The following is a 21,374-nucleotide window of genomic DNA, read 5'->3' on the forward strand; positions in this document are numbered from 1 at the left end:
TGCTACAAATGCCACCGGAGTTTTGCTCAACAGATCAGAGCCTACACCAAATTGATTTAAGAGGAAAGCACGATCAAGATTGGAGTAGGATTCATGCAGAGCATATAGCAATGTGGCATTCACGAAATAATTTTTGTGCCGAAGCAGAAGCAACACAGAAGCCGACAGTATCAGATAACTACTTTTCCTGGTACACGTCGATTACCCGTTGCTTCATGACACCTGATGTCGCTTACTGTTATCGCATGGCAATAGTTTTAATATGATTTATAAATTTAATACAAGCATGAACATTTTTTAATTATATTATTTACAATCGTTTAGAATAATTTTGTTGAAGACGTACGTCGAGTCTCCATGGAAAACAATTTTAAAAATTTTTAGACCAATGTGTGACGAAGTCATGGGAGATATAGAGTGCCTTGTTCAGCGGACTCGACGTTTAAATGTTGCCGACACAGATCGTAGACGCATTCGACGGCGACGACAACGACAAGGCGATGATGTCGTAGAGGGAGATGGAGAAGATTCTTAAGTTGTATAATTTAAGTGTTTTTAAATTTTGCTAGAACTTATTCAAGTTGTATAAATAAAAAATTAGACTTTCTAAAATTAATTATAAATTAGAAGTTGTTAATACGTGATTTAGATGTAGAAGTATTCTTAATAATATCAATATATAATATACTTTTTTTAAAAGTAGAGAACCAAGTATTAAAAAAAACTTTCAAAATATTTTTTTCTCAATCTATCTTAAGCCACAAGATTTCTGTAATAAATTAACAAAAATTCTTATAAGATATCACTAATGATGTGTTTTACCTTTGGTTTTTTGTTTTACCACTTACCATAATCAAAATTTTATTTATTTATTTTTTTAATTTGTTCATAATAAACATAAATTACCAAAAATTTGGCCATTTAAACAAAAACTAAAATTTTCACATATTTAAAGTTGGACATTTAAACAAAAATATAAATTTCCAACTACCCTAATTTTGAAAATACTTTTTAAAAACACATTATTTTAAAACAAAATTCGTCTTTCACAAATGTTTTTACTCTAAAAATAGTTAATTTTTTAAAATATAATAATTTTTAAAAAAATTATTTAGGAAGTCGTGTACCCCGTACACGACTTCCGTCGTTCAATTTCAAAGAATGTGCTGACTTGGAAGTCGTGTACCCCGTACACGACTTCCTCCAATTTAAAAAAACACCTATTTTTTAAAATAATTTTGGAAACAACCTTATTCCTATAATTTCTTTTCCAACAACCCTATTTTTCAAAATATTTACACAAAACACATTATTTTTTAAAAAAAATCCGAAAAAAACACCCTTAACTTTATTTTGTATTTTTAAAAATTCACCATCTTCCTCTATTTTCTTTTTAAAATATAGACTTTCTACGAAGAACTTTTAAAATATAGACTTTCTGTAAAGAACTTTTAAAATATAGACTTTCTATATAAAATATAATTATTATCACTTGAAATTTACATCTTTTTCGGTTAAAATTAAGAGTTTGTTTTTGTTAAAAATAAACTATTTATATTCCATACAAAAAAAAATCACAAAATTTATTATTCATATTTTTGTTAAATGGTAAAAATTTGATTAACTTTTTAAAATAGAATAAAGAGGCAAAATATTTACGATTGGTGTAACAAATTGAAAAAGTCCTTAAATTTTTTTTTTTTTTTTAAAACTGTAGGTTTGCCCTTCCATATGTTTGCCTTTCCATAATCTTTTTTTTTTCTTTTTTTTTGCAATTTAAAAAATATTTTCATAATTTTTTTCCTTCGACAATTACTTGTTCCGTGTGTCAAATATAAAAGATCCTAAAAAAAATCATTGAAATATTGAATTGACAAATGTAAAGATCATGTACCAAAAATTTTTGAAAAAAATAATTGAGATTTGACTAATCTAATGTAAACAATCAAAGAGACCGATAATCAAATTGGGATACTTTTGAAACTTTTTATTGCGGATACGTGAGTTTATTTTGTTTTCAAAAGTATTTTATAGGGTGTAAATATTCCGTGGTTTTGTTATATTTTGGTTGTGAGAGACTGTTATTTTTAACGGCAATTTCACTAAAAATTGAAGAAGTTTTCTTTTTCTTTTCATTTTTTATATTTTTGAAGTACAAAAATGAATGAGTGAGTTAATGGAATTAAAGGAAGGAGTATAATTAATTAATTTTTTTTTGCGTAGACTATATTAAATGCATTAAAGTTGAATAACTCAATAAAATCCATTATTCATAATTTGGAATATTTCCAAGAATTTTAGACGAACAAAAATTGCATTGCTGTGTATAATTACAACAATAATAAGATCTCAACGGTGAGGACGTTGCGTTCGCGCCGCTGTCCGAGTTGATGCTCTAAAGTCAGCTCCGGCGATCTTCACTCATTTCTCTAATTCATCAAAGATCCATTTCCAAGATTCCCACCCCCCCCAATGCTCCTCCTTTCTCATCCCTTCTCTCCCGGTTGGTAGTTTCTCTCCGGCCACAATCACCCTCCAATTCTCTTCTCTGATCCTACTTTGACCGGAATGACTAGCCCCCGGTTGTCGGGGCCGCCGCCTCTTCCGATTCACTCCTCCACACAACACCATGACTCCTGGGACTGCATGCTTCCGGGCCCTCCCAGTCGCAACAACTTCGGATCCGCCGACATCAGCCCCTCCGGTCTCCTCGCTTTCCCCTCCGGCAGCTCCGTCTCCATCGTTGATTCTCGTTCTATGCAGCTCATCACCGCCATCCCCATGCCTCCGCCGTCGACTACTGCTACTTCTCTCTCCCCTTTCGTCACCTCTGTTCGGTGGACTCCTCTCCCTCTCCACCGTGACCTCCTTTCTACAGAGCCCTCCACCTCACACCTTCATCTCGCTGCTGCTGATCGCCAAGGTCGCATTGCTCTTCTTGATTTCCGTTTGAAGTCCCCTACCATCTGGTTCGATACTAGCGACTACAAGTACGGTGTTCAGGATCTGTGTTGGGTGCGGTCTGGACCCGATTCGTACCTTCTTGCTGCAATTCACGGCGCCTCGGCTCTCTCCCTCTATAGTGTTACCACTGCTCGATGTGTCTGGAAATATGATGCTTCCCCTGAATATCTGTCTTGCATTCGTTACGATCCCTTCGATTCGCGCCATTTTTGCGTAATTGGTCTCAAAGGGTTTCTTCTCTCGGTTCAGGTTCTTGGGGAGAAGGAAAGTGATGTTGTCATTAAGGAGCTGCGGATTGGAACCGACTGCACCGAATTGCTGAAGCTAGAAAGGGATGCAGCTTCCGGATCATCGTCGCCGGCCTCTGCCATGTTTCCCCTTTACAATGCGAAATTTGCATTTTCGCCGAAATGGAGGCATATTCTGTTTGTAACGTTTCCCAGGGAGTTGGTGGTGTTTGACTTGCAGTATGAGACGGCGCTTTTTTTAGTACCTCATTGCCTCGTGGGTGTGGTAAATTCCTTGATGTGCTACCGGATCCGGACAGTGAGTTGCTCTACTGTCCTCACCTGGATGGAAGGCTCAGTACCTGGCGCCCGAAAAGAGTAAGTTCTCCTGTAAATGTTATTAATACTGTTCAGGTTGAATTGCCTAGGCATCCTTTTACAAAAGTTTCATGGGAACCTTAGCTTGAATCATTGCTTGTGAATTTGCTTAATGTATAAACGAGTTTTGAAGAATCTAACTGCTATCCCGGATGGCTCTCAAAGATGCTTAGATTGTGAGCGTTTATAAGATTAGCTGCAAAGTTTTGATTGTATGGAAAATTGTACTTCCGTGGGAGGTCATATTGTGGTTGGGATGGGTTTGGGGAGGGAACTACGGACGGTTGCGTGAATGGACTTGTTAAATCTTGGATGTTCTCAAGGATAGAGAGTTTTAGGTAAATCCAGACCATTTTTTTTCTATTTAACTTCATAAATTTATTCAGGTTTAATTTTGAATTCTGAGTTGCAGAGTAGGGGAAAGGTTTTCAGTTACACTAAAATTTAAGTGCTTATGTCTAATGTTCTTTCTATCATAGGTATTAATAATTTCTTTGTGCATGCGAAGGTAGGAACTAGACTTACAAGTTTGCATAAACGAATGTTGTTGATGTATATAATTCTTTACTTCCAACAACGGTAATACACACAAATATCTTGCTTATTTTTTAACTTCTAGGAGACGAACTTATATATTTATACTTACAGAGGTGAACAAGTCCACGTAATGTCTGCAATGGAAGAGTTGCTGCCGTCAATTGGCACATCTGTTCCATCTCCTTCAGTTCTTGCTGTTGTCATCTGCCAGTCCGATTCCATCCTCCAAAATGTTGCCAAGCTTTGTTCTGATGTACGTCATTCTCATTCTCCTTCTCCTGATGCAGATGCAGAAGCAGAAGCAGAAGCAGAAGCAGATATTGTTTCTCCATTTGATTCATATGACGAATGCCATCCCATCTCTTCAACACACTTGATATCCATCTCTGATGATGGAAAAGTATGGAACTGGCTTGTAACTGCCGAAGACACGCAGACGGATGATGCATGCGTGAGTATGAGCACTGATGTCGGTGGCGTGCCAACTTCAGACAGCAACACTGACCAAATAGTTTCTTCTACCAATTCACTTGCTTCAGAAGCAGGCAAGCAACTAGATCACGCCAATACCAGTTGTGGCCGTCCACCCTCTGGCCTCAGTGAATTGGACTTGTCATTTAAGGTTTGTCTACGTTTGTACAATTCCTCCTCATTCTTAGCTTGTCTTTGTCATTTAGTTTTTATTTTGGTTACCGGTTCAAATATTGGTTTCTACATAACTTGTACAATATCTTATGTGTTCTTCATTCCGCAACCCTGAGCTATTTGCTTCATGTGCACAAGGTAATAACAAAACTCTTAACTAGCAAGAAGAAAAAAAGAATCCTTTTAAGAATAATAAAACGTTCATGAACATTGCACGTGGAGGAGTATCAAACCAAAAGGAGCCTAGAGGATGGCTTTAATTCCAAAAGCAAAACAAGGAGAAAGGAGGAAAAAGGATCTGCTGGCTAAGATAAAACTCTTGGTTGTAAGATTATCCCTCTTGGTTTTCCCCTTGTGAATACCAAAAATGAAAAATCTAATGATCCAATGTTAAAGAGAGTAAGAGACACTCATACATCTGTTCCTCAAAGTATTACTAAAACCTTTTTTCACCATAACCAGAGGAATGATATCCCATTCAACTATAGATAATTTGTCCTTTCAAGATTTGACTTTTAGGTTTCAAGCCTTAATTCTGAAAGGTCAAAACTCGTCCACAATCTCATTCAAGCAGGAACAAAAAAATAAAGCTAGGAAGAAACCTTTTTGATCAATCAGCCAACAATACCAATTTCCTTAACATTAGAAATTGCAACATTTTTCCAGATTAGGTATATGAATGTCTTTTAAAGGTGAATTCAAATGCATTTCCTTCCAAAAACAAACTTGGAACATTACAAGGTGATCAAATTTGATGCTGCATCACATCTTTCGAAGAATCCCCAAGGAAAGGCCATCCAAAATTCAAAGCTGTTGCCTGTTGGAACTTTCAAACCACCATCCCCCCCCCCCCCCCCAGATTTTTTCACCTGTCTGGAAATTTGTTTCTCATCATGAGGGGAATTGTCTTCTTAGTTGTCTGGTCTCACTAAAACTTTCACTGGTCTGCCTTGTTCTTGATCTTCTTCTTCTTCTTCTTTTCTCAAATTTTCTTTCTTAAGAAATCGAGCTTTCGTTGTGCTTTTTATGTAAAGCATCTGGAAAAAATTGACTTCTACAGTACCTAGCTTGCCTTGTTAAAAGAATAATTCCTTATTAGGCTTTAGGAAATGCAAAGAGCGTTGCTAGCAGGAAACTTGTTAACATGAATGGAGATTATGTTTAATTGAATGAACTTTAGTTTTTCAGATGTTTCATGTGGCTTATTGGACTTTTAGTTATGCTGAATTAGGCTAGAAGTTGTAGATCTGTCTAGAATTTTATTATTTTTATGTTTTCTGCTCTCATAGTGTTATTAATGGTAAATGGTAAACTATTATTTGGTCTTGAGGAGGGGCTTAGCTGTTTTGGGAGAAAGGAAGTTTGTCACGTACCCTAGACTATTTTTTTGTTAATTTGTTGGGAGTTTGGCTGGAGAGAAACTCTGATTTTTAGAGAGGTGGGAAAGGTTAGGGAGGTGGTGAGGTTTTAGTATCTCCCTGTGAGCTTTGGTAACTAGATGTTTTGTAATTGTGATCTTAGTTTTGTTTTTGTTGGATTCATGTCCTTTTGAATAGTTTCATAGTTTATGGTCCCCTAATATTATTCTTTACTTTTTGTTCTTCTGTCAGAACTACACTCATGCACCAAATTGAAGTGTAACGTGCAGCATTTTTGTTTCATTCATTGAAAATTTGGTTTCTCATAAAAAAATGGTTTATCTGTTGCCTCTTTCTACATTCAATCAGGAAATTTATGCCTGATAACTGTGAAATCATTGATGCAGATCAGTTTAGTTGGTCAGCTTCAGCTTCTTTCTTCTGCAGTAACGATGCTGGCAGTGCCATCTCCATCCTTGATAGCTACATTAGCTCGTAAGTTTCATGACTAAGCTTTATGCATGAGGGTACTAAAAAAAAGAAATCTTTGTACACGAGAAATACATGTTATGCAGTTGTAATACCATCTTTTATGGATTTGAGGTGGTTCAATTCAATTGAATGAGCTGGATGTTTTTAGTTTGAAATACTAAATTATCCTGTTTTCTTATTTAAGGTGGAGGAAACTATCCTGCTGTTGCTGTACCATTGGTTGCTTTAGGGACTCAAAGTGGAACCATTGATGTCATTGACATTTCTGCCAATTCTGTGTCATCTTCCTTTTCTGTACATAATAGTGTTGTTAGAGGTTTACGGTGGCTAGGGAATTCCAGATTGGTGTCGTTTTCTTACAGTCAGGTATATAATTTAGCATTTTGTTAATATTGTATGCTTTAATATGTTCTTTTCCAGATTTATGATACAATACGTTCAATGTTTTTCTGCTTGTATGTTTGCGTTATGTACCTAAGCACACTGGATTCTAGTTTTAAAAATAATTCACTGGATTAGTTGTAGCCTTTCTATTTTCTTATACCTGTTTACGTTTTCAATTTTATTATACCATTCAAAGATGCACTACTCTTGTGAACTCAGGTGAATGAAAAATCTGGAGGTTACCTTAATCGTCTTGTTGTGACCTGTCTTAGAAGTGGCTTTAATAGAACCTTCCGTGTTATGCAAAAGCCTGAACGTGCTCCCATCAGAGCTTTAAGAGCTTCTTCATCTGGAAGGTTGTCCTTGGTCTCAGATTTTGTGTCTATTATTTTTAATATAATGTCTTTTCTCTCTGGTACTTCGAGTTCTTATTAATAAAGAAGTTTTATCTCCATTCAAAAAAAAAAAAATATATATATATATATAATGTCTTTTCTTCTAATTCTTTTCCCTGAATTTTGGGGCAAGAAACTCTTGCTTCTGTCCGTCATACATTCTTCAATGCTATTTTAGATAGTGTTATGTAGGAGTAGGGGTATATAATAAATTAAACTCACCACACACATGCTCTATTCTAGACTGTAGTAATGAATCTCCTTTCTTTTCTTCTGCTATTTAATTCTAGGTATCTTCTTATCCTGTTTCGTGATGCTGCCTGTTGAAGTTTGGGCAATGACAAAGACTCCTATCATGGTAAATCTACATTTACAAATACAGCCCATTTTCATTTATGTATAATAATTTTTACTATTAGCAAATAGTAGCAATCTCACATTTTGATGTTGAGGGAACAATAGTTTCTTATTCAGTTGCTTATCTATCTTATTATCCTAATATTTTGATTTAAGCTATTTTTTTGTAATCTTGTTTTGCATTAGCGTGGGGAGACTACTTATCTCGATTTGTAACTAATTTTATTTGAACAATTTCTATCTTATCAGAAAAGAAAAAAAAGAAGAAGAAGAAGAAGAAGAAGAAAAGAAAACCATTAGTATCAATTGTGGATTTTTTTTTTTTACAAAAACTAATATTCAGAATTATTATAGACTTCCTTTCTTAATGACCAGCTTCATCTTTCAGGCACCTCTCTAGCAGTTGACAGAATTTCTTGTTTTTCATTCTATAGTCTTTTTTTCCGTGCTTGGTTTTGATTTGCATGGACTATCAAGATGAAATTTTACGACTTTTCACTGCTTACATTTTGAAAAGAACTAGTTGAAATTGCCCGAGGACGTAATGTTTTTCCATCACTATATTGTGTTGCACAAAGTGTAAGAATTATTATTCTAAAAAAAGGCATATAAGTTATTTTGGTCAATTTGTGTAATTATAATTAGCATTTTGCTTATATCTTTAGATCCATGATGCACCTACTCATGATATTTTCTATCTCCATGTAGCTTAGATCATTAGCTCTTCCATTTACCGTTCTGGAATGGACACTTCCAACAGTTCCACGGCCTGCTAAAGAGCGTACAACCATGACATCGGATACCGTATCTTCACCAACTAAGGCATCATTATCTGATACTAGTAAGCTTGTCATCTACCTTGTAATTTGCATCTCCTCATTGCTTTATCATCAAAAGAACGAGTTGCTTTATCCCCATTTATTTATTTATTTTTGGATGAAAGTGGACCACTTTCATTGAGAAAGAATGAAAGAATACAAAGGCATACAAAAAACAAGCCTACCAAAAAACAAGCCTAGTACAAGAAAGGCTTCCAACTTAGCAAAATGTTGCCAAAGGAATAATTTCAAAAAGGAGAAACTTCGAAATCGAAGCCCAAAAAGAAACATGGAATCTTACTAAGGACCAAATCTCCAACTGGTCCTTCTCAAAACCTCTAAAAGCTCTCTTGTTTCTTGCACCCCAACTGATACACTTGCTTATGCTTTTGGATGAAATCTACATTAGCTATTCTATAATTTGCCTTATGCATGCTTTAAGTAAAACTATGTTCTGTATCAGAGGCACAAGAAGGAAATCAGGAGGAGACTTCTGAAAGTTTTGCATTTGCACTGGTAAATGGTGCGCTTGGAGTGTTTGAAGTTCATGGTCGAAGAATTCGGGATTTCAGGTACTGTTCTTTTCATTACATGGAGTTTACCAGAAAATGAATCTGGGTTGAGAAAAATAGTTAGGGGGCATTTAAGGCAAGAAATAAGTCATTATAGTTTTAGGCCATTATAGTTGGATTGTAATAGTTGTGTTTGGGATGTAGATTATTTTTGTTTGGGTTATGATAGTACGTGTTTGGTGGGTAAACTATTTTAGTTTGATAAGGAATAGTAAACATTGCAGTAAAGAATTGAAAAAATGATGAATTTAAAATAATAAAAATTGTAGCAAATAGTAAATACGGTAACAAATGGGGGATTTTGAAATAGCATTTATTATAGCTAATTAGAGACTTTTAAATAGTATTTACTTATAATAAAAGTTCTTATCCAAACACTAAATTTGTATCAGGTGGGACTTTATTATTTATGTAGTATATAGTTTCTTTTATAAGAAACAATTTCATTGTTGTATGAAATTTACGAACGAGATAGTTAATCCATGATGATTACAAAAGCCTTTCCCAATTAGAAGAAAGGAAGCATAACTGTGAAGCAAAGAGATTAGACCATTTACACCATCAAGAACTAGCATAGATATGATGTGGTCAAAGAAAAGTTCAAAGGTGTGCTTTTTGTACAAAAGTCCGTCTTTGATTTTGCTCTTTCAAAATGACCCAAAAGAAGGCCCTGTTCATGTAAGCTGAAAAAAACCGGTGGATCTAACATAGACACAATGTCAAGCACAATGTCCCTGACAATATATCCAACAGTAGGATTGTTATGAAAGCAAGCAGAAAAATAATAACATAGAAATTGATAACCCAGTTCGGTGCAAAATCACCTACGTCTTAGGTAGTGTGTATGTGGAATGAAACTTTACTATGTAAAGAGTTTAACAATTACAATGGGAGTACTTATCTGACAAACTCCCTCTACAGTGACTCATATATCTTGCTCTTCAACGTTTCAACTTAGGCTTCCCCACAGCAAAGCTTTGGCATCCTTGGAAGGGAAGCCCGAAAAGATGAGTTAGGATATCCATCACATCCTTGGGTATCGCCAAAAACCAGAGAAAAAATGTTGAGAATTCTGTTCCAATAGTTGCAAGCAAAAGTACAATTAATTAATTTATTGAGTTTCATCCTCAGCCTTGCACAATGAACACCACCTTGATGAAATGGCCAAATAAGTTGATGATATTGATGGATGCAACATAGAATGTGCCATACTAGGATTTCATTTCGTAATAGTATGACCATAAACCAAAATAAACTAATACCCAACGTTGCTATTCGTCCTCTCATACATTTTCATACGAATTAGACTTCTGCTAATTAAATTAAATTGTACTGATTTCTTGCTTGGTTTTTAACAATAGAGATTGCGGTACGCTGTTATGTCATGTAAACATCTACATCAGCAGATAAATTAGAAATAGGTTTATTTTTTACTTATTTTTAAATCAAAGGCTTGGATGAAAATTTTTAGAACATTTATTCAACTTGACCTATAGCTCGTTCACAATGTTAATAACTGGTATGGAGTTTTCTGAAAAGTTCTATTGTTGTTTTTATGATGTATATTTGAACTGGGAGGTCTGAATCGTAAAAGTTATCTTCTTGATTCTTGTTGAATGAAATTGTTTACCATCAAAATGACAATAATCTCATAAATATTTCTCTTGACATGCCTGTAGACCCAAATGGCCTTCATCTTCTTTTGTTTCATCTGATGGATTAATTACAGCCATGGCCTACCGCTTGCCACACGTGGTATGTTTCTCTTAGAATTTAGTAAAATAAAATTATGATATTTGGTCCCTTTGAGCTCAATGGGCTGATTACGCTTACTTTGACAATTTTCAGGTCATGGGTGATAGATCAGGCAACATTCGTTGGTGGGATGTAACAACCGGGCATTCTTCATCTTTTAACACTCACAGAGAGGGAATCAGGCGAATCAAATTTTCCCCTGTAGTTCCTGGAGACCACAGTAGAGGACGTATAGCTGTTCTATTTTATGATAATACATTTTCCATATTTGATCTTGTAAGTTTAATTTATATGTTGTGAATGTAGATCTAAACTAAGCAGTTTCCATTTTCCGTATATTTCTGATTCTATTGCACTTCATAGTTGTTCATGCTAAATATTATTTCTTTCCGTACCAAAGAAGAAACTTATGAGGTTTTTAATATTAGGCCCTTGAACACATGGATAAAGTATTTTTTTTTTAATATAGATACAATATATGTGTATGTGTGTGTTTGTTTTGTGACCGAATACGCGTTTGGGCTTACTAGGATCTGATACCATGTTATCTAGAATTCAGAGAAGTATCTTTCTTATTCATCTTGAGTCAAAGGAACGTTACATATTTATATAGAGAATAAACTAAACCCTAGAGACTATGTAAAATTACAATAAAGGACATATGAGATATATATAAATATATATATATCATAACAGTGTATATTCATTTTAATCTTTGCTCTGTAGATTATAAATTTTTGGAATTTTCAAATTAGTAAAATTTTTGCCCCCTTTGCTGCAGTTGGTAAAACTGTAGATTAGTATTAGGCCCTTTATCATCTAAAGAGTGCTGGTTAGAGCCCCTTCCGGTAGGGGGCGAGGTTTCTTGTAGCCCCGTGCATTCTTTCATTTTTTCTCAATAAAAGCTGTTATTCTTTACAAAAAAGTTTAAAAGAAAATAAGACATCCAAAGAGTGCTGATTCTTTGAATATTAGGTTTGTGGGATTGCATGCCTGTCTTCTCTCAGATTACGTAATACCATGGATAATTTGGAGGGGTTCTTTGTTGTTGATTATAAATCCATGTATACTTTTTGCTGGCAGGATTCACAGGATCCCTTGGCTAATTCCATTTTACAACATCAATTTCCAGGGACCCTTGTATTGGAACTTGATTGGTTGCCTTTACGAACAGATAGAAAAGATCCTCTAGTATTATGTATTGCAGGAGCTGATAGTAGCTTTCGCCTTGTTGAGATCATAATGTAAGTACTGGAATTCCTTTTCAATCTTGAAATTTAGTTTTTAAATTATTTGGTTTATTGTTGTTGGTATTTTCTGTACATGATTTTATTTAAAAATGTTATTGCTACTTGCATCAATGCCTAATGAAATATTCAGATTAAAAGTTAAAATGATATATATCATATATATTTGAAATGGTACACATTTGTAAGATTTTTTTTCCTCTTTCTCCATCAGATGTCTTATGAATTCATTCATGTGCTTGATCAGAGTGTTATTATTTATAGTTAACAAGGAAACCAGATGAAGACATGTAGACTACTAAAGTAGGTTGAATGTTGACTGTCAACTGAAAAGAAGTACATTAGTCCCTAGTCGCATTGTTATCGTCCTGTCATGCTATTTGGGTTCTTATTCCATATGCACTCAGTGGACTTCTTTTTTCCGGGCAGGACAATAGTTACTGTATTCTTCTGATGTACGGTATATAGGACACTGCAAATAGAAAAACTCAGCCAATCCTTGATTCTTCAGGGCATAAACCATAGACTTAAGTACTAAACAATACGGTATCTGGTATATGCAGCTGTTTAGAAAGTTGCTCGGCCTCTTGGGTGTTGCAAGCATGCTGCTCTGTTTTCTATCTTTCAAATGTCTATGGTTTCAATGCTATTTGTGTTTGTGCTTCTGTAACCCTTATTTTGTGCAGTAATGAAAAAAAGCATGGCTCACTTTATGCAGTAATGAAAAGAAGCATGGCTATGGACGCAAGACGGCCAAGGAAAGATTTCGGCCAATGCCTATATGTTCGCCTTTGTTACTTCCTACTCCACATGCATTGGTAAATATTTTTCATATGTTTTCATCACATGCATCTAATTCCTCTTCATAATCTATTGTTAGATTAAAACTGAAACTTATTTCTTTTTTTTGTTCAGTCACTTTTTTTCGTTACATTTTGGTTGGGTTCTAGTTTTTGCAATGTAGGAAGCATTTGTTGGGAGTAGAGATGTAGATGGAAGTGTCAATTCTTATTTACATTTTTTCTTCAGTCAATTCTTATCCATTGCATTTAAACAGATTCTAGTTTTTTCCATGTGAGAAACTTTTGTAGAGAACAGAGGTGGAGATTTGAAGTAGACAAATCAAAGATCCATATCAAATGCTAATTTTGGAACACACCCACACACACATATTCGACCGAAACTCACGTTAATTTTGTTCTCCACAGGCATTACGGATGATCTTGCAGTTAGGTGTAAAGCCCTCCTGGTTAAAGAAGAAGCCTCAACTCGTATCTGGAGTTTCAGGAGGTGGCCATGACCTTCGGAGTCACATGATTGACTTACCACCTGTTGGTGACTCGGTGGTGCCAGAAATGCTTCTCAAGGTGCTTGAACCTTATCGTATAGAAGGTTGTATTCTGTCTCACATGTTTTCATGACCAATGGCCGTGAAAACTATCTAGTCTTTTCTTTCTAAACATATGATGATACATTGAAATTCATTCTTCTCACCTACACTCAATGTTCCAACGTTAAAGGTTGCATACTTGATGATGCGAGGGCAAAATTATATTCCAAGTTAGTACATAAAGGCTCTGCTTTGAGGTTTGCCTTTGCTGCTGCAATTTTTGGTGAATCCTCTGAAGCCCTCTTTTGGCTACAGTTGCCTAGTGCTCTCAGTCATCTCATGAATAAGTTAGCAAATAAGTCTCCCCAGAGAGGTCAATCCTCAATGTCTAATGTGGATCTTGATGAAGCTTCGATGCTGAATAGGATAACCTCAAAGGGAAAATCAATGCCAAGAACTGGGAAGAAAGAAACACTCGTAAATATCTTTTTCATTTGGTTCCTTATTCTAAGAAAAAGTCAAGTTTCATTGCTTGACTTTTTAAAGAGCAAATACGTTTTGCAAATTAAGAACCATCTATCATTCTTACTCCTCTCTTTTGAAGCTTGTAGAAGTTTTACGTCAGCTTTCTCAATATTTTCTATTATTTCATTATTGCCGACGATGTGACTCTCCTTGTTGCAGGGTCAAGGCCAACTTATGGCAATGGCTTTCAAACAAGAGGAGTTGTGGGAAAGTGCAAATGAACGCATTCCTTGGCATGAAAGATTGGACGGGGAAGAGGTTATTCAAAACCGTGTACATGAGTAAGCTTGGCTCAACTCTGTTCTGTTTATTTGTACTTAATAGTACTTCATGGGCGTGAAACTTACTTGACTGCACAATTGGTAAAGAATTTGGTCACTGTTTTTACTTTACATGGGCACCCAATATTTTGCCAATAGCTTGGTTGTAAAGGAAATTATATCATCTGAATTTTGATAGTTCATTACACAGGTAAATGTAGGATTCTGGGTTTGTGTGTATCTCTTGGGAGGAAGTATTGAGGGTGTATTAGGGATCAATAGCATTGTGCATTTCAACGTCTCCCTTGGAGTTGTGTATGTACACACATGCACACACACATGCATAAGGTGCTTTACTATAGAGTAAATAACTACGGTTTCAAATTCTAGAAAATACGTTTAGGAAAAATAAATATCTTTATAATGGACACACAAGTACATTGCAAACTTATTTTAACACGTCCTTTACTCTTTTCAGGAGGAAAAAACATATCCCTTACTAGTAAGCTTTGGTTATAAATGGAGAATATGGATGTGTGGGGGTGTTAGTGTTAGAAATGTTAAGTATTCCACTCTCATCAATGGAATCTCAACAGGGTCGATTCAAGCTTCTAGGGGTCTAAGACAAGGGGATCCACCATCCCTGTTTCTGTTCTTGTGGTGGATGTTTTAAGCTGGAAGATAAGCAAAGAGGTTGAGGGAAACATTATTGAACCTTTTAAGATTGGTAGAGATGGAGTGGTCTTATCACACCTTCAATTTGCTGATAATACAATGTTATTTTTTTTCGGTAAAGAGGAGTCTTTCCACAATCTCAATCATATGGTTGAATTATTTGAAGAGATGTTGGGGCTATAAATCAATAGAAGCGAGTGCACTATTTTTTGTATTCATTTTGATCAGGCTAGGATTTAGAGGTGGGATGAGGTTATTGATTGTGAGGTGGGTTCTTTCCCATCTTCTTACCGTGGGTTTTCCTTTAGGGATAATTTGAGATATGTGTCCTTTTGGAACCCAGAGAAATTCCGCAAGAGATTGGTGGAGTGTAAGAAAGGTTTCCAAGAATAAGCAAGGAAAGTACTTCGAATTTTTGATTCATCGCCAGAGATGGCTTAGAACTAGAACGAGTAGTTCATTATCTAATGGATTTTTCTGTTCTAATACTTTATCCGAGAGTTATCAGTATTTATCAAATCTCAAAAGCTGGCAGGTTAACTCTGATTAAATCCATGTTTAGTGGTACTTCGATGTATTATCTTTCGCTGTTTAGGGCCCCTAGCTTTGTGTGTAAGAGTATTGAAAAGTACATGAGAGATTTCTTGTGGAAGGGAGTGGGGGAGGATCATGGCTCCCATCTGGTTAATTGGGAGTTGGTGGGGCAACCCTTGAGTTAGGGGAGGGATTAGGGATTGGTAATTTTGGAATCCGTAACAGAGCTTTTGTTGGCAAAGTGGCTTTGGTGCTTCTATCTTGAATCTGATTCTCTTTGGCATAGGATTATTGTAAGCAAACATGGTCCCCATCCTTTTGAGTGGACAACATTAGGGGTTAATAGCACTTTCCGAAATCCTTGGAAGGATATTTCTTTCGAACTCCCTTCTTTTTCTCAGTTTTCTTGTTGTTTTGTGGGGATGGTAAGGACAATTACTTTTGGGAGGATCAGTGGGTGGGGGAGAATTCCCTCTGGTAGATTTTTCCACATCTGTATCATTTATCCGCTTCCAAAAATTGTACTATCTCAGGATCTTTTGGTGAGATGTGAGAATTTCATGACTCTCTTTCGGGTTCCGTCGAAATTTGACCTATAGGGAAACGACGGAGGTGGCTTCTCTTCTTTTCTTGCTTGAGAGGTGCTCTTTTAGAGAGTGGAGAAGGGATCTTCGTGTTCGGCATCCTAATCCTAGCCGAGTTTTCTTCTGTAAGTCTCTGTTTGTCTTTTGTTAGGTCCCAATTCCCTTAAAAACTTGGTTTTGATATGGTGTGGAGGACGAAGGTTCCTAAGAAAGTTAAGTTCATTATCTGACAAGTCTTGCTTGGTCTGGTTAATACTATCGATAGGCTTGTTGGGAAGAGAACTTCGCTTGTTGAGCCTTTTTGTTGCATGATGCGTCAGAAGGTGTAAGAAGATCTTTATCATCTTTTTTTGGGATTGTCAGTTTGCGAGGGCCGTGTGATGCTCCTTCTTTCAGGAGTTTGGTGTTAGCTTTGTTGGTTTGCGGGTGCGTCAGAGCAATGGTCAAGGAGTTCCTCCTCCATGTGCCTTTAAGAGATTAGGGGGTTTTTTTGTGGCTTGCCACGGTATGTGCATTTGAGACATGGGGTGAGAGGAATGATAGGATATTCCAGGGTAGAGAGGGGCCCTAGCGAGATTTGGACCTTGGTTTTCATGTCTCTTTGGGTTTTGATTTCAAAGAACTTTTGTAACTATTCTATAGGCAATATTTTACTTTTGTAACTAAGTAAAATATTAAGTTGGGTGGCTTTGGTGGGCTGGTTTTTTTGTATGCCCTTGTATTCTTTCATTTTTCTCTCAATAAAAGTTGTTTTTATAAGAAAAAAACGTATCCCTCGCTAATAGAACTCCCATCTTTCTAGGTGACCCTCAAATCTAGATAAATTAAATGTCGGACGTTGAATTGAAAGAGCCAAAAACTAAGAATACTTAGCTAGAGTCTTATCTTTACAACTATTCAAAAGTAGGCTAATACTTGAGATTATCCCCCACGATTCAACCCTCTAATCCAAATACTCACACACATAAACTAACAAACTACTTAACAACTCTACTACCAATCAATTAACAACTAAGAAACTAGAATGACCTCAAACTAAATGTTGCAAAATATATACCAATTATTACGTTACGTCATATGTCATCTGTACATATTGATTAACCCTTCAATCTGGCTTGCATTTAGGTTTAATGCAGTGATTACTGTTTTGTTGTCCCATATACCTTTTTACTTTCTTCCTGAGTTGATTTTCATTATATTATTTTCTTTGTTTTGTTTATCAAGAAGTTGCTCTTTCTATGTTGATCTTCAAACGGTGCTTTATTACTTGGCTATATATTTTTTTAGCTCAAAACAAGCTTTCTTTTTCTCCCTCTTCTCGCTTGAACAATTTCTTGACCAAACTGTCTTCTTCATCAGTCTTGTCAACTAGGACTATCGGGAATAACCACTTATTGTTGGTTTCAGCCTTTGGAGCTCTTTCGTTGCATTTGAGTTGTATTGTTCAATGTCCTCACGCAATTTACTTATTCTTTTTGACGAATTCAATCTGTTACCCTTGTTTATCTAACTATCTTCGTCGTTAGGCTTGTATCTGTTGGAAACTTAGAAGCCGCTGTTAGCTTACTGCTTTCCACTTCTCCAGAGAGTTCTTACTTCTATGCAAATGCTCTACGTGCTGTTGCACTTTCTTCAGCAGTGTCAAGATCACTTCTAGAACTGGCTGTCAAGGTATGTTTGGTAAAAAAAGATGTATTTTGGATGTTTAAGAACTCGACATAATCAGAAATACCCTTCTCCTGTTAGGTTGTTGCAGCCAACATGGTGAGAACTGATCGGTCGTTGTCTGGAACTCATCTTCTCTGCGCTGTAGGAAGATATCAAGAAGCTTGTTCTCAGGTGTGGATATATCAAGATGCTTTTCATAATTGATCTTGATCCCGTTCTCTTCCAATTCAGATGTATATTACGTCTGGACCGTGATTGAATTTTTTTTATAGGATATTATGGTATATTCTTCATCGTATGACTGCCTGGTCCATGATTGAATCTCTCTTAATGTCATTTTTTTTGGGTGAACTTAATAGATGCCCGGACATTGTTGCTTTAAATAGATGTTTCTATCATGGTTATATTGTTACTTGGGTTTTTTTGGCGGGCTGAATACAATTGCTATAATGACGTGCTCATACAGCTTCAAGATGCTGGATGCTGGACGGATGCTGCAACTTTAGCTGCCACACATTTAAAAGGATCTGATTATGCTAGGTACTTAATGCTAAAAGATTTTCATACTTAGCTTTTTCACTTGTACGTTGCACAACTGTTTCTATAACATTTTCTGTTGTCTTGATGTGTATGATCTCGCCTGCACCACATTATTATCGAAGGCTCATTGCTTGAGATGCCTTAAATGATAATTAACACAATTTTAGTGAAATGTTGTTGCTTTTAATAGGATATCTCAAACCTTATTATTCTATTATTCTTGTGAGTATCTCTGATTGGTTATTTTATATGTTCTTAAGGGTGCTGCTAAGGTGGGCCAATCATGTATTCCATAGCGAACATAACATCTGGAGGTATCACCACTTTTTTTTTTTATTTCTTTTTACTTGTATAGAGGTTTTCCTTTAGCATGGTGGTTCTGAAATGGCATCTTTACAGGGCGCTGATATTGTACGTCGCAGCTGGTGCACTACAAGAGGCACTGGCAGCACTTCGTGAGTCGCAACAACCCGACACTGCAGCTATGTTCATCCTGGCATGTCGAGAAATACATGCAGAATTTATCTCCAATTTAGAAAATTCAGATGACGAGTCAGACTCAAATGCTTTGAAAAACAAACTCCTTAAGTTGCCCGGGTTGGACCCTGAAAATGATGACGTTGTCGCAGTCGGTGAATATTATGGACAATACCAGAGAAAACTTGTGCACCTCTGCATGGACTCCCTGCCGTATTCTGATTGAAGAGTGGAATAACTTCTCTCCGTGTCGTGATGTGATTAACCAATTCTCCAGGGATTTACCTTTTATTGAGTTGCATCCCTGAAATGAAACCACAAAGTCATACGCTGAAATGAACAGAAATAGCCTCCTTGGATAGGAGGTTTTTTGCAATGTGCAAATCACGGGAGTGATCTTTTTTCTGGCAAGCTTAAAGCTAAATCTTCAGAGAAGAAGGGTTCCAGTGTGGCTGTATCATCTAGAAATCTTTATAGAGGAGTTGTCAATAACATTGTTACTTTATTCAATAGAGGAGGTTTTGCTTATATTTCCTCACTTAGAAAAAGAAAAAAGAAAAAAGAAAAAAGAATATATTTTATCACTTTTGTTGTATATAGCATCTTTTCTGATAACAGTAACAATTCATGGAGAGGATTGAATGGCTTGGAATCAGTTTGATACGAATCTTGTATTTCCATGAATTGGACATACCAAACAGATTTTTGTGTTGGTTTTGCAGAAATGTAGGATTGTAAAAGAAATGTTCTTTGATGATTGGACATCCTAGAATGTCCCATGCAAATTATTTCAATTGATTATTCCTTTTTCTTTTCTTCCCAATTTATGGATTTCAAAGTTCTCGTTTTCCATCCATTATGATGTTTTTGCTTCACAACTTTTCTTCTATGGTTGATGTTAAAAACGATATTTTTATTGCATAGATCTAAATTTTGATTAATGGCTTGTGTGGTTTTCAAAAGGAAGAGAACCCTGTTTTAATTTGTGTGATTAATGCTCTCTAAGTTAAAATATGGAAGATACAATAATGTGTGTGCGTATTAGCCTATTGGATATGTAATTATTGTTCACTTCAACAATATGAAAAATTATGTAATTAAAAAAGGTTACTGTGAATTGGAAAATATACTACTACAAAGTAGAGTACATATGGAAAATATACTATAAAATTTAATTACTGAAAAAAAAAACATAGTATACACGAAAAATCACATTACATATCATGTCATGATATATTACTAAACAAGTAAAATAATACGTGTATTAGAAAACAGTATTATAAAATATTCTATCCGCCAATTGAATATTAATGTGGTATTTTACTTGTGTTTATGTAAATAGTCAATCAAATAAAATTTATATTATACAAATCAACACTACCTACCTATACTACTAAGTAGTACAAGTGGCAAGAACACACAATGATTAGTTTTTCAAAGTTAATTATTTAGTTAAAGTGATAAATATGAAAGTTTGATGTGTTTGAGATTCAAAATGAATAAAGTGGACGAAAAATAATGATAGAAATGCAATCAATTAAAACATTCTAGCTTACGAGAATGGAATAACCCATTTTAATTATGATATTTTAACTTCTTACCTATGCCTAGTCCAATTGATAAGAAAAAGCTAACCAACTTTTCTTAAATATCAAATTAGCCAATTTAATAAGATGAGAAGTTAACTAACACTAGAATAAATTTCTAATACGTAAAGCCTAATTAGATAATTTCCTATTTTTTGTTGACAACAAATCACACATTTATAAGAAAATGTGTATGGTAAGAATATCCATAGACATTGAAATATCAATCATACTATCAAAATACTCCAAAAAACACAATAGAAGGTAGAAAAGATAGAGAGCCGCATTGTACAAGAGAAAAGATGAAAGAAAACCTTAGAGGAAAATAAGTGGTCATACGCTCAAAATGGATAGAGGAAAATAAGTGGTCATACGCTCAAAATGGCCACCTGGATCAAAAACCTATAAAACGAAGCTATGAATTTAGGACCGTGTTGTGATGCTGTCACAAAAAAAAAAAAAAAGGATTTTACGCTCCTTTCAAAGGTATTTCCATTTTTTCATAATGCTCAATTTACCTCGCTTGAAACTTATTAAAATAATCAAATAAATACATAAAATATAGAAACAACTTTAACACATTTTGTGTGCTATCAAATACAATAAAAAATATATGACAGTTTGTATGAAATATATGATTGAAATGGAGTCAACAATCATCCAAACCACACTTACGTGAAGGAAGAAATGCAAAAGAAGCTTACCATTGAAAAAGTAAAAGAAAAAAATGTTAAGGCAGCCCATTAACAAGTTCATTTTTGCTCTCTTATTCTTTATTCCTTATATGTATAAAGCCCAAATTATAAGGGTTATTTTATGATATTTTTTAGGTATACTTTGTTGTAGGTGAGGATAGGGTAAAAGTTTTTCCTCTGGAGCTTTCTATATATACTTACAATAATGTACTCCAAAAATGATGGAATCATATATATATAAAATGGTAGGGTTTTCTCTTGTCAATTCTTTCTCTTCTACAATGCTTTTTTATTCTTAAGTTGATATCAGAGCCTTGTCAAACGACAAGGATAATTTTTTTTCCTTCTCTCCACATTTCGGCTTCTCCGTT

General features: G+C 35.2%; 1 protein-coding gene across 1 annotated transcript; it reads left to right on the forward strand.

Moving 5' to 3' along the window:
* The first annotated feature begins 2,312 nt into the window (after positions 1-2,312).
* On the forward strand, positions 2,313-19,545 carry LOC101216684 (WD repeat-containing protein 11). The gene is given in 21 exon segments (XM_011658055.2): positions 2,313-3,569; positions 4,218-4,728; positions 6,517-6,604; positions 6,786-6,967; positions 7,205-7,341; positions 7,671-7,698; positions 7,700-7,738; positions 8,446-8,578; positions 9,019-9,127; positions 10,807-10,882; positions 10,976-11,158; positions 11,966-12,126; positions 12,848-12,947; positions 13,338-13,521; positions 13,650-13,936; positions 14,144-14,265; positions 17,564-17,708; positions 17,784-17,876; positions 18,172-18,245; positions 18,506-18,559; positions 18,645-19,545. Coding segments are annotated over 21 exon segments (4,011 nt in total). The 5' UTR covers positions 2,313-2,568; the 3' UTR covers positions 18,949-19,545.
* Positions 19,546-21,374: the final 1,829 nt, after the last annotated feature.

This window comes from Cucumis sativus, chromosome 1, assembly GCF_000004075.3.
Source record: "Cucumis sativus cultivar 9930 chromosome 1, Cucumber_9930_V3, whole genome shotgun sequence".
Classification (NCBI taxonomy): domain Eukaryota; kingdom Viridiplantae; phylum Streptophyta; class Magnoliopsida; order Cucurbitales; family Cucurbitaceae; genus Cucumis; species Cucumis sativus.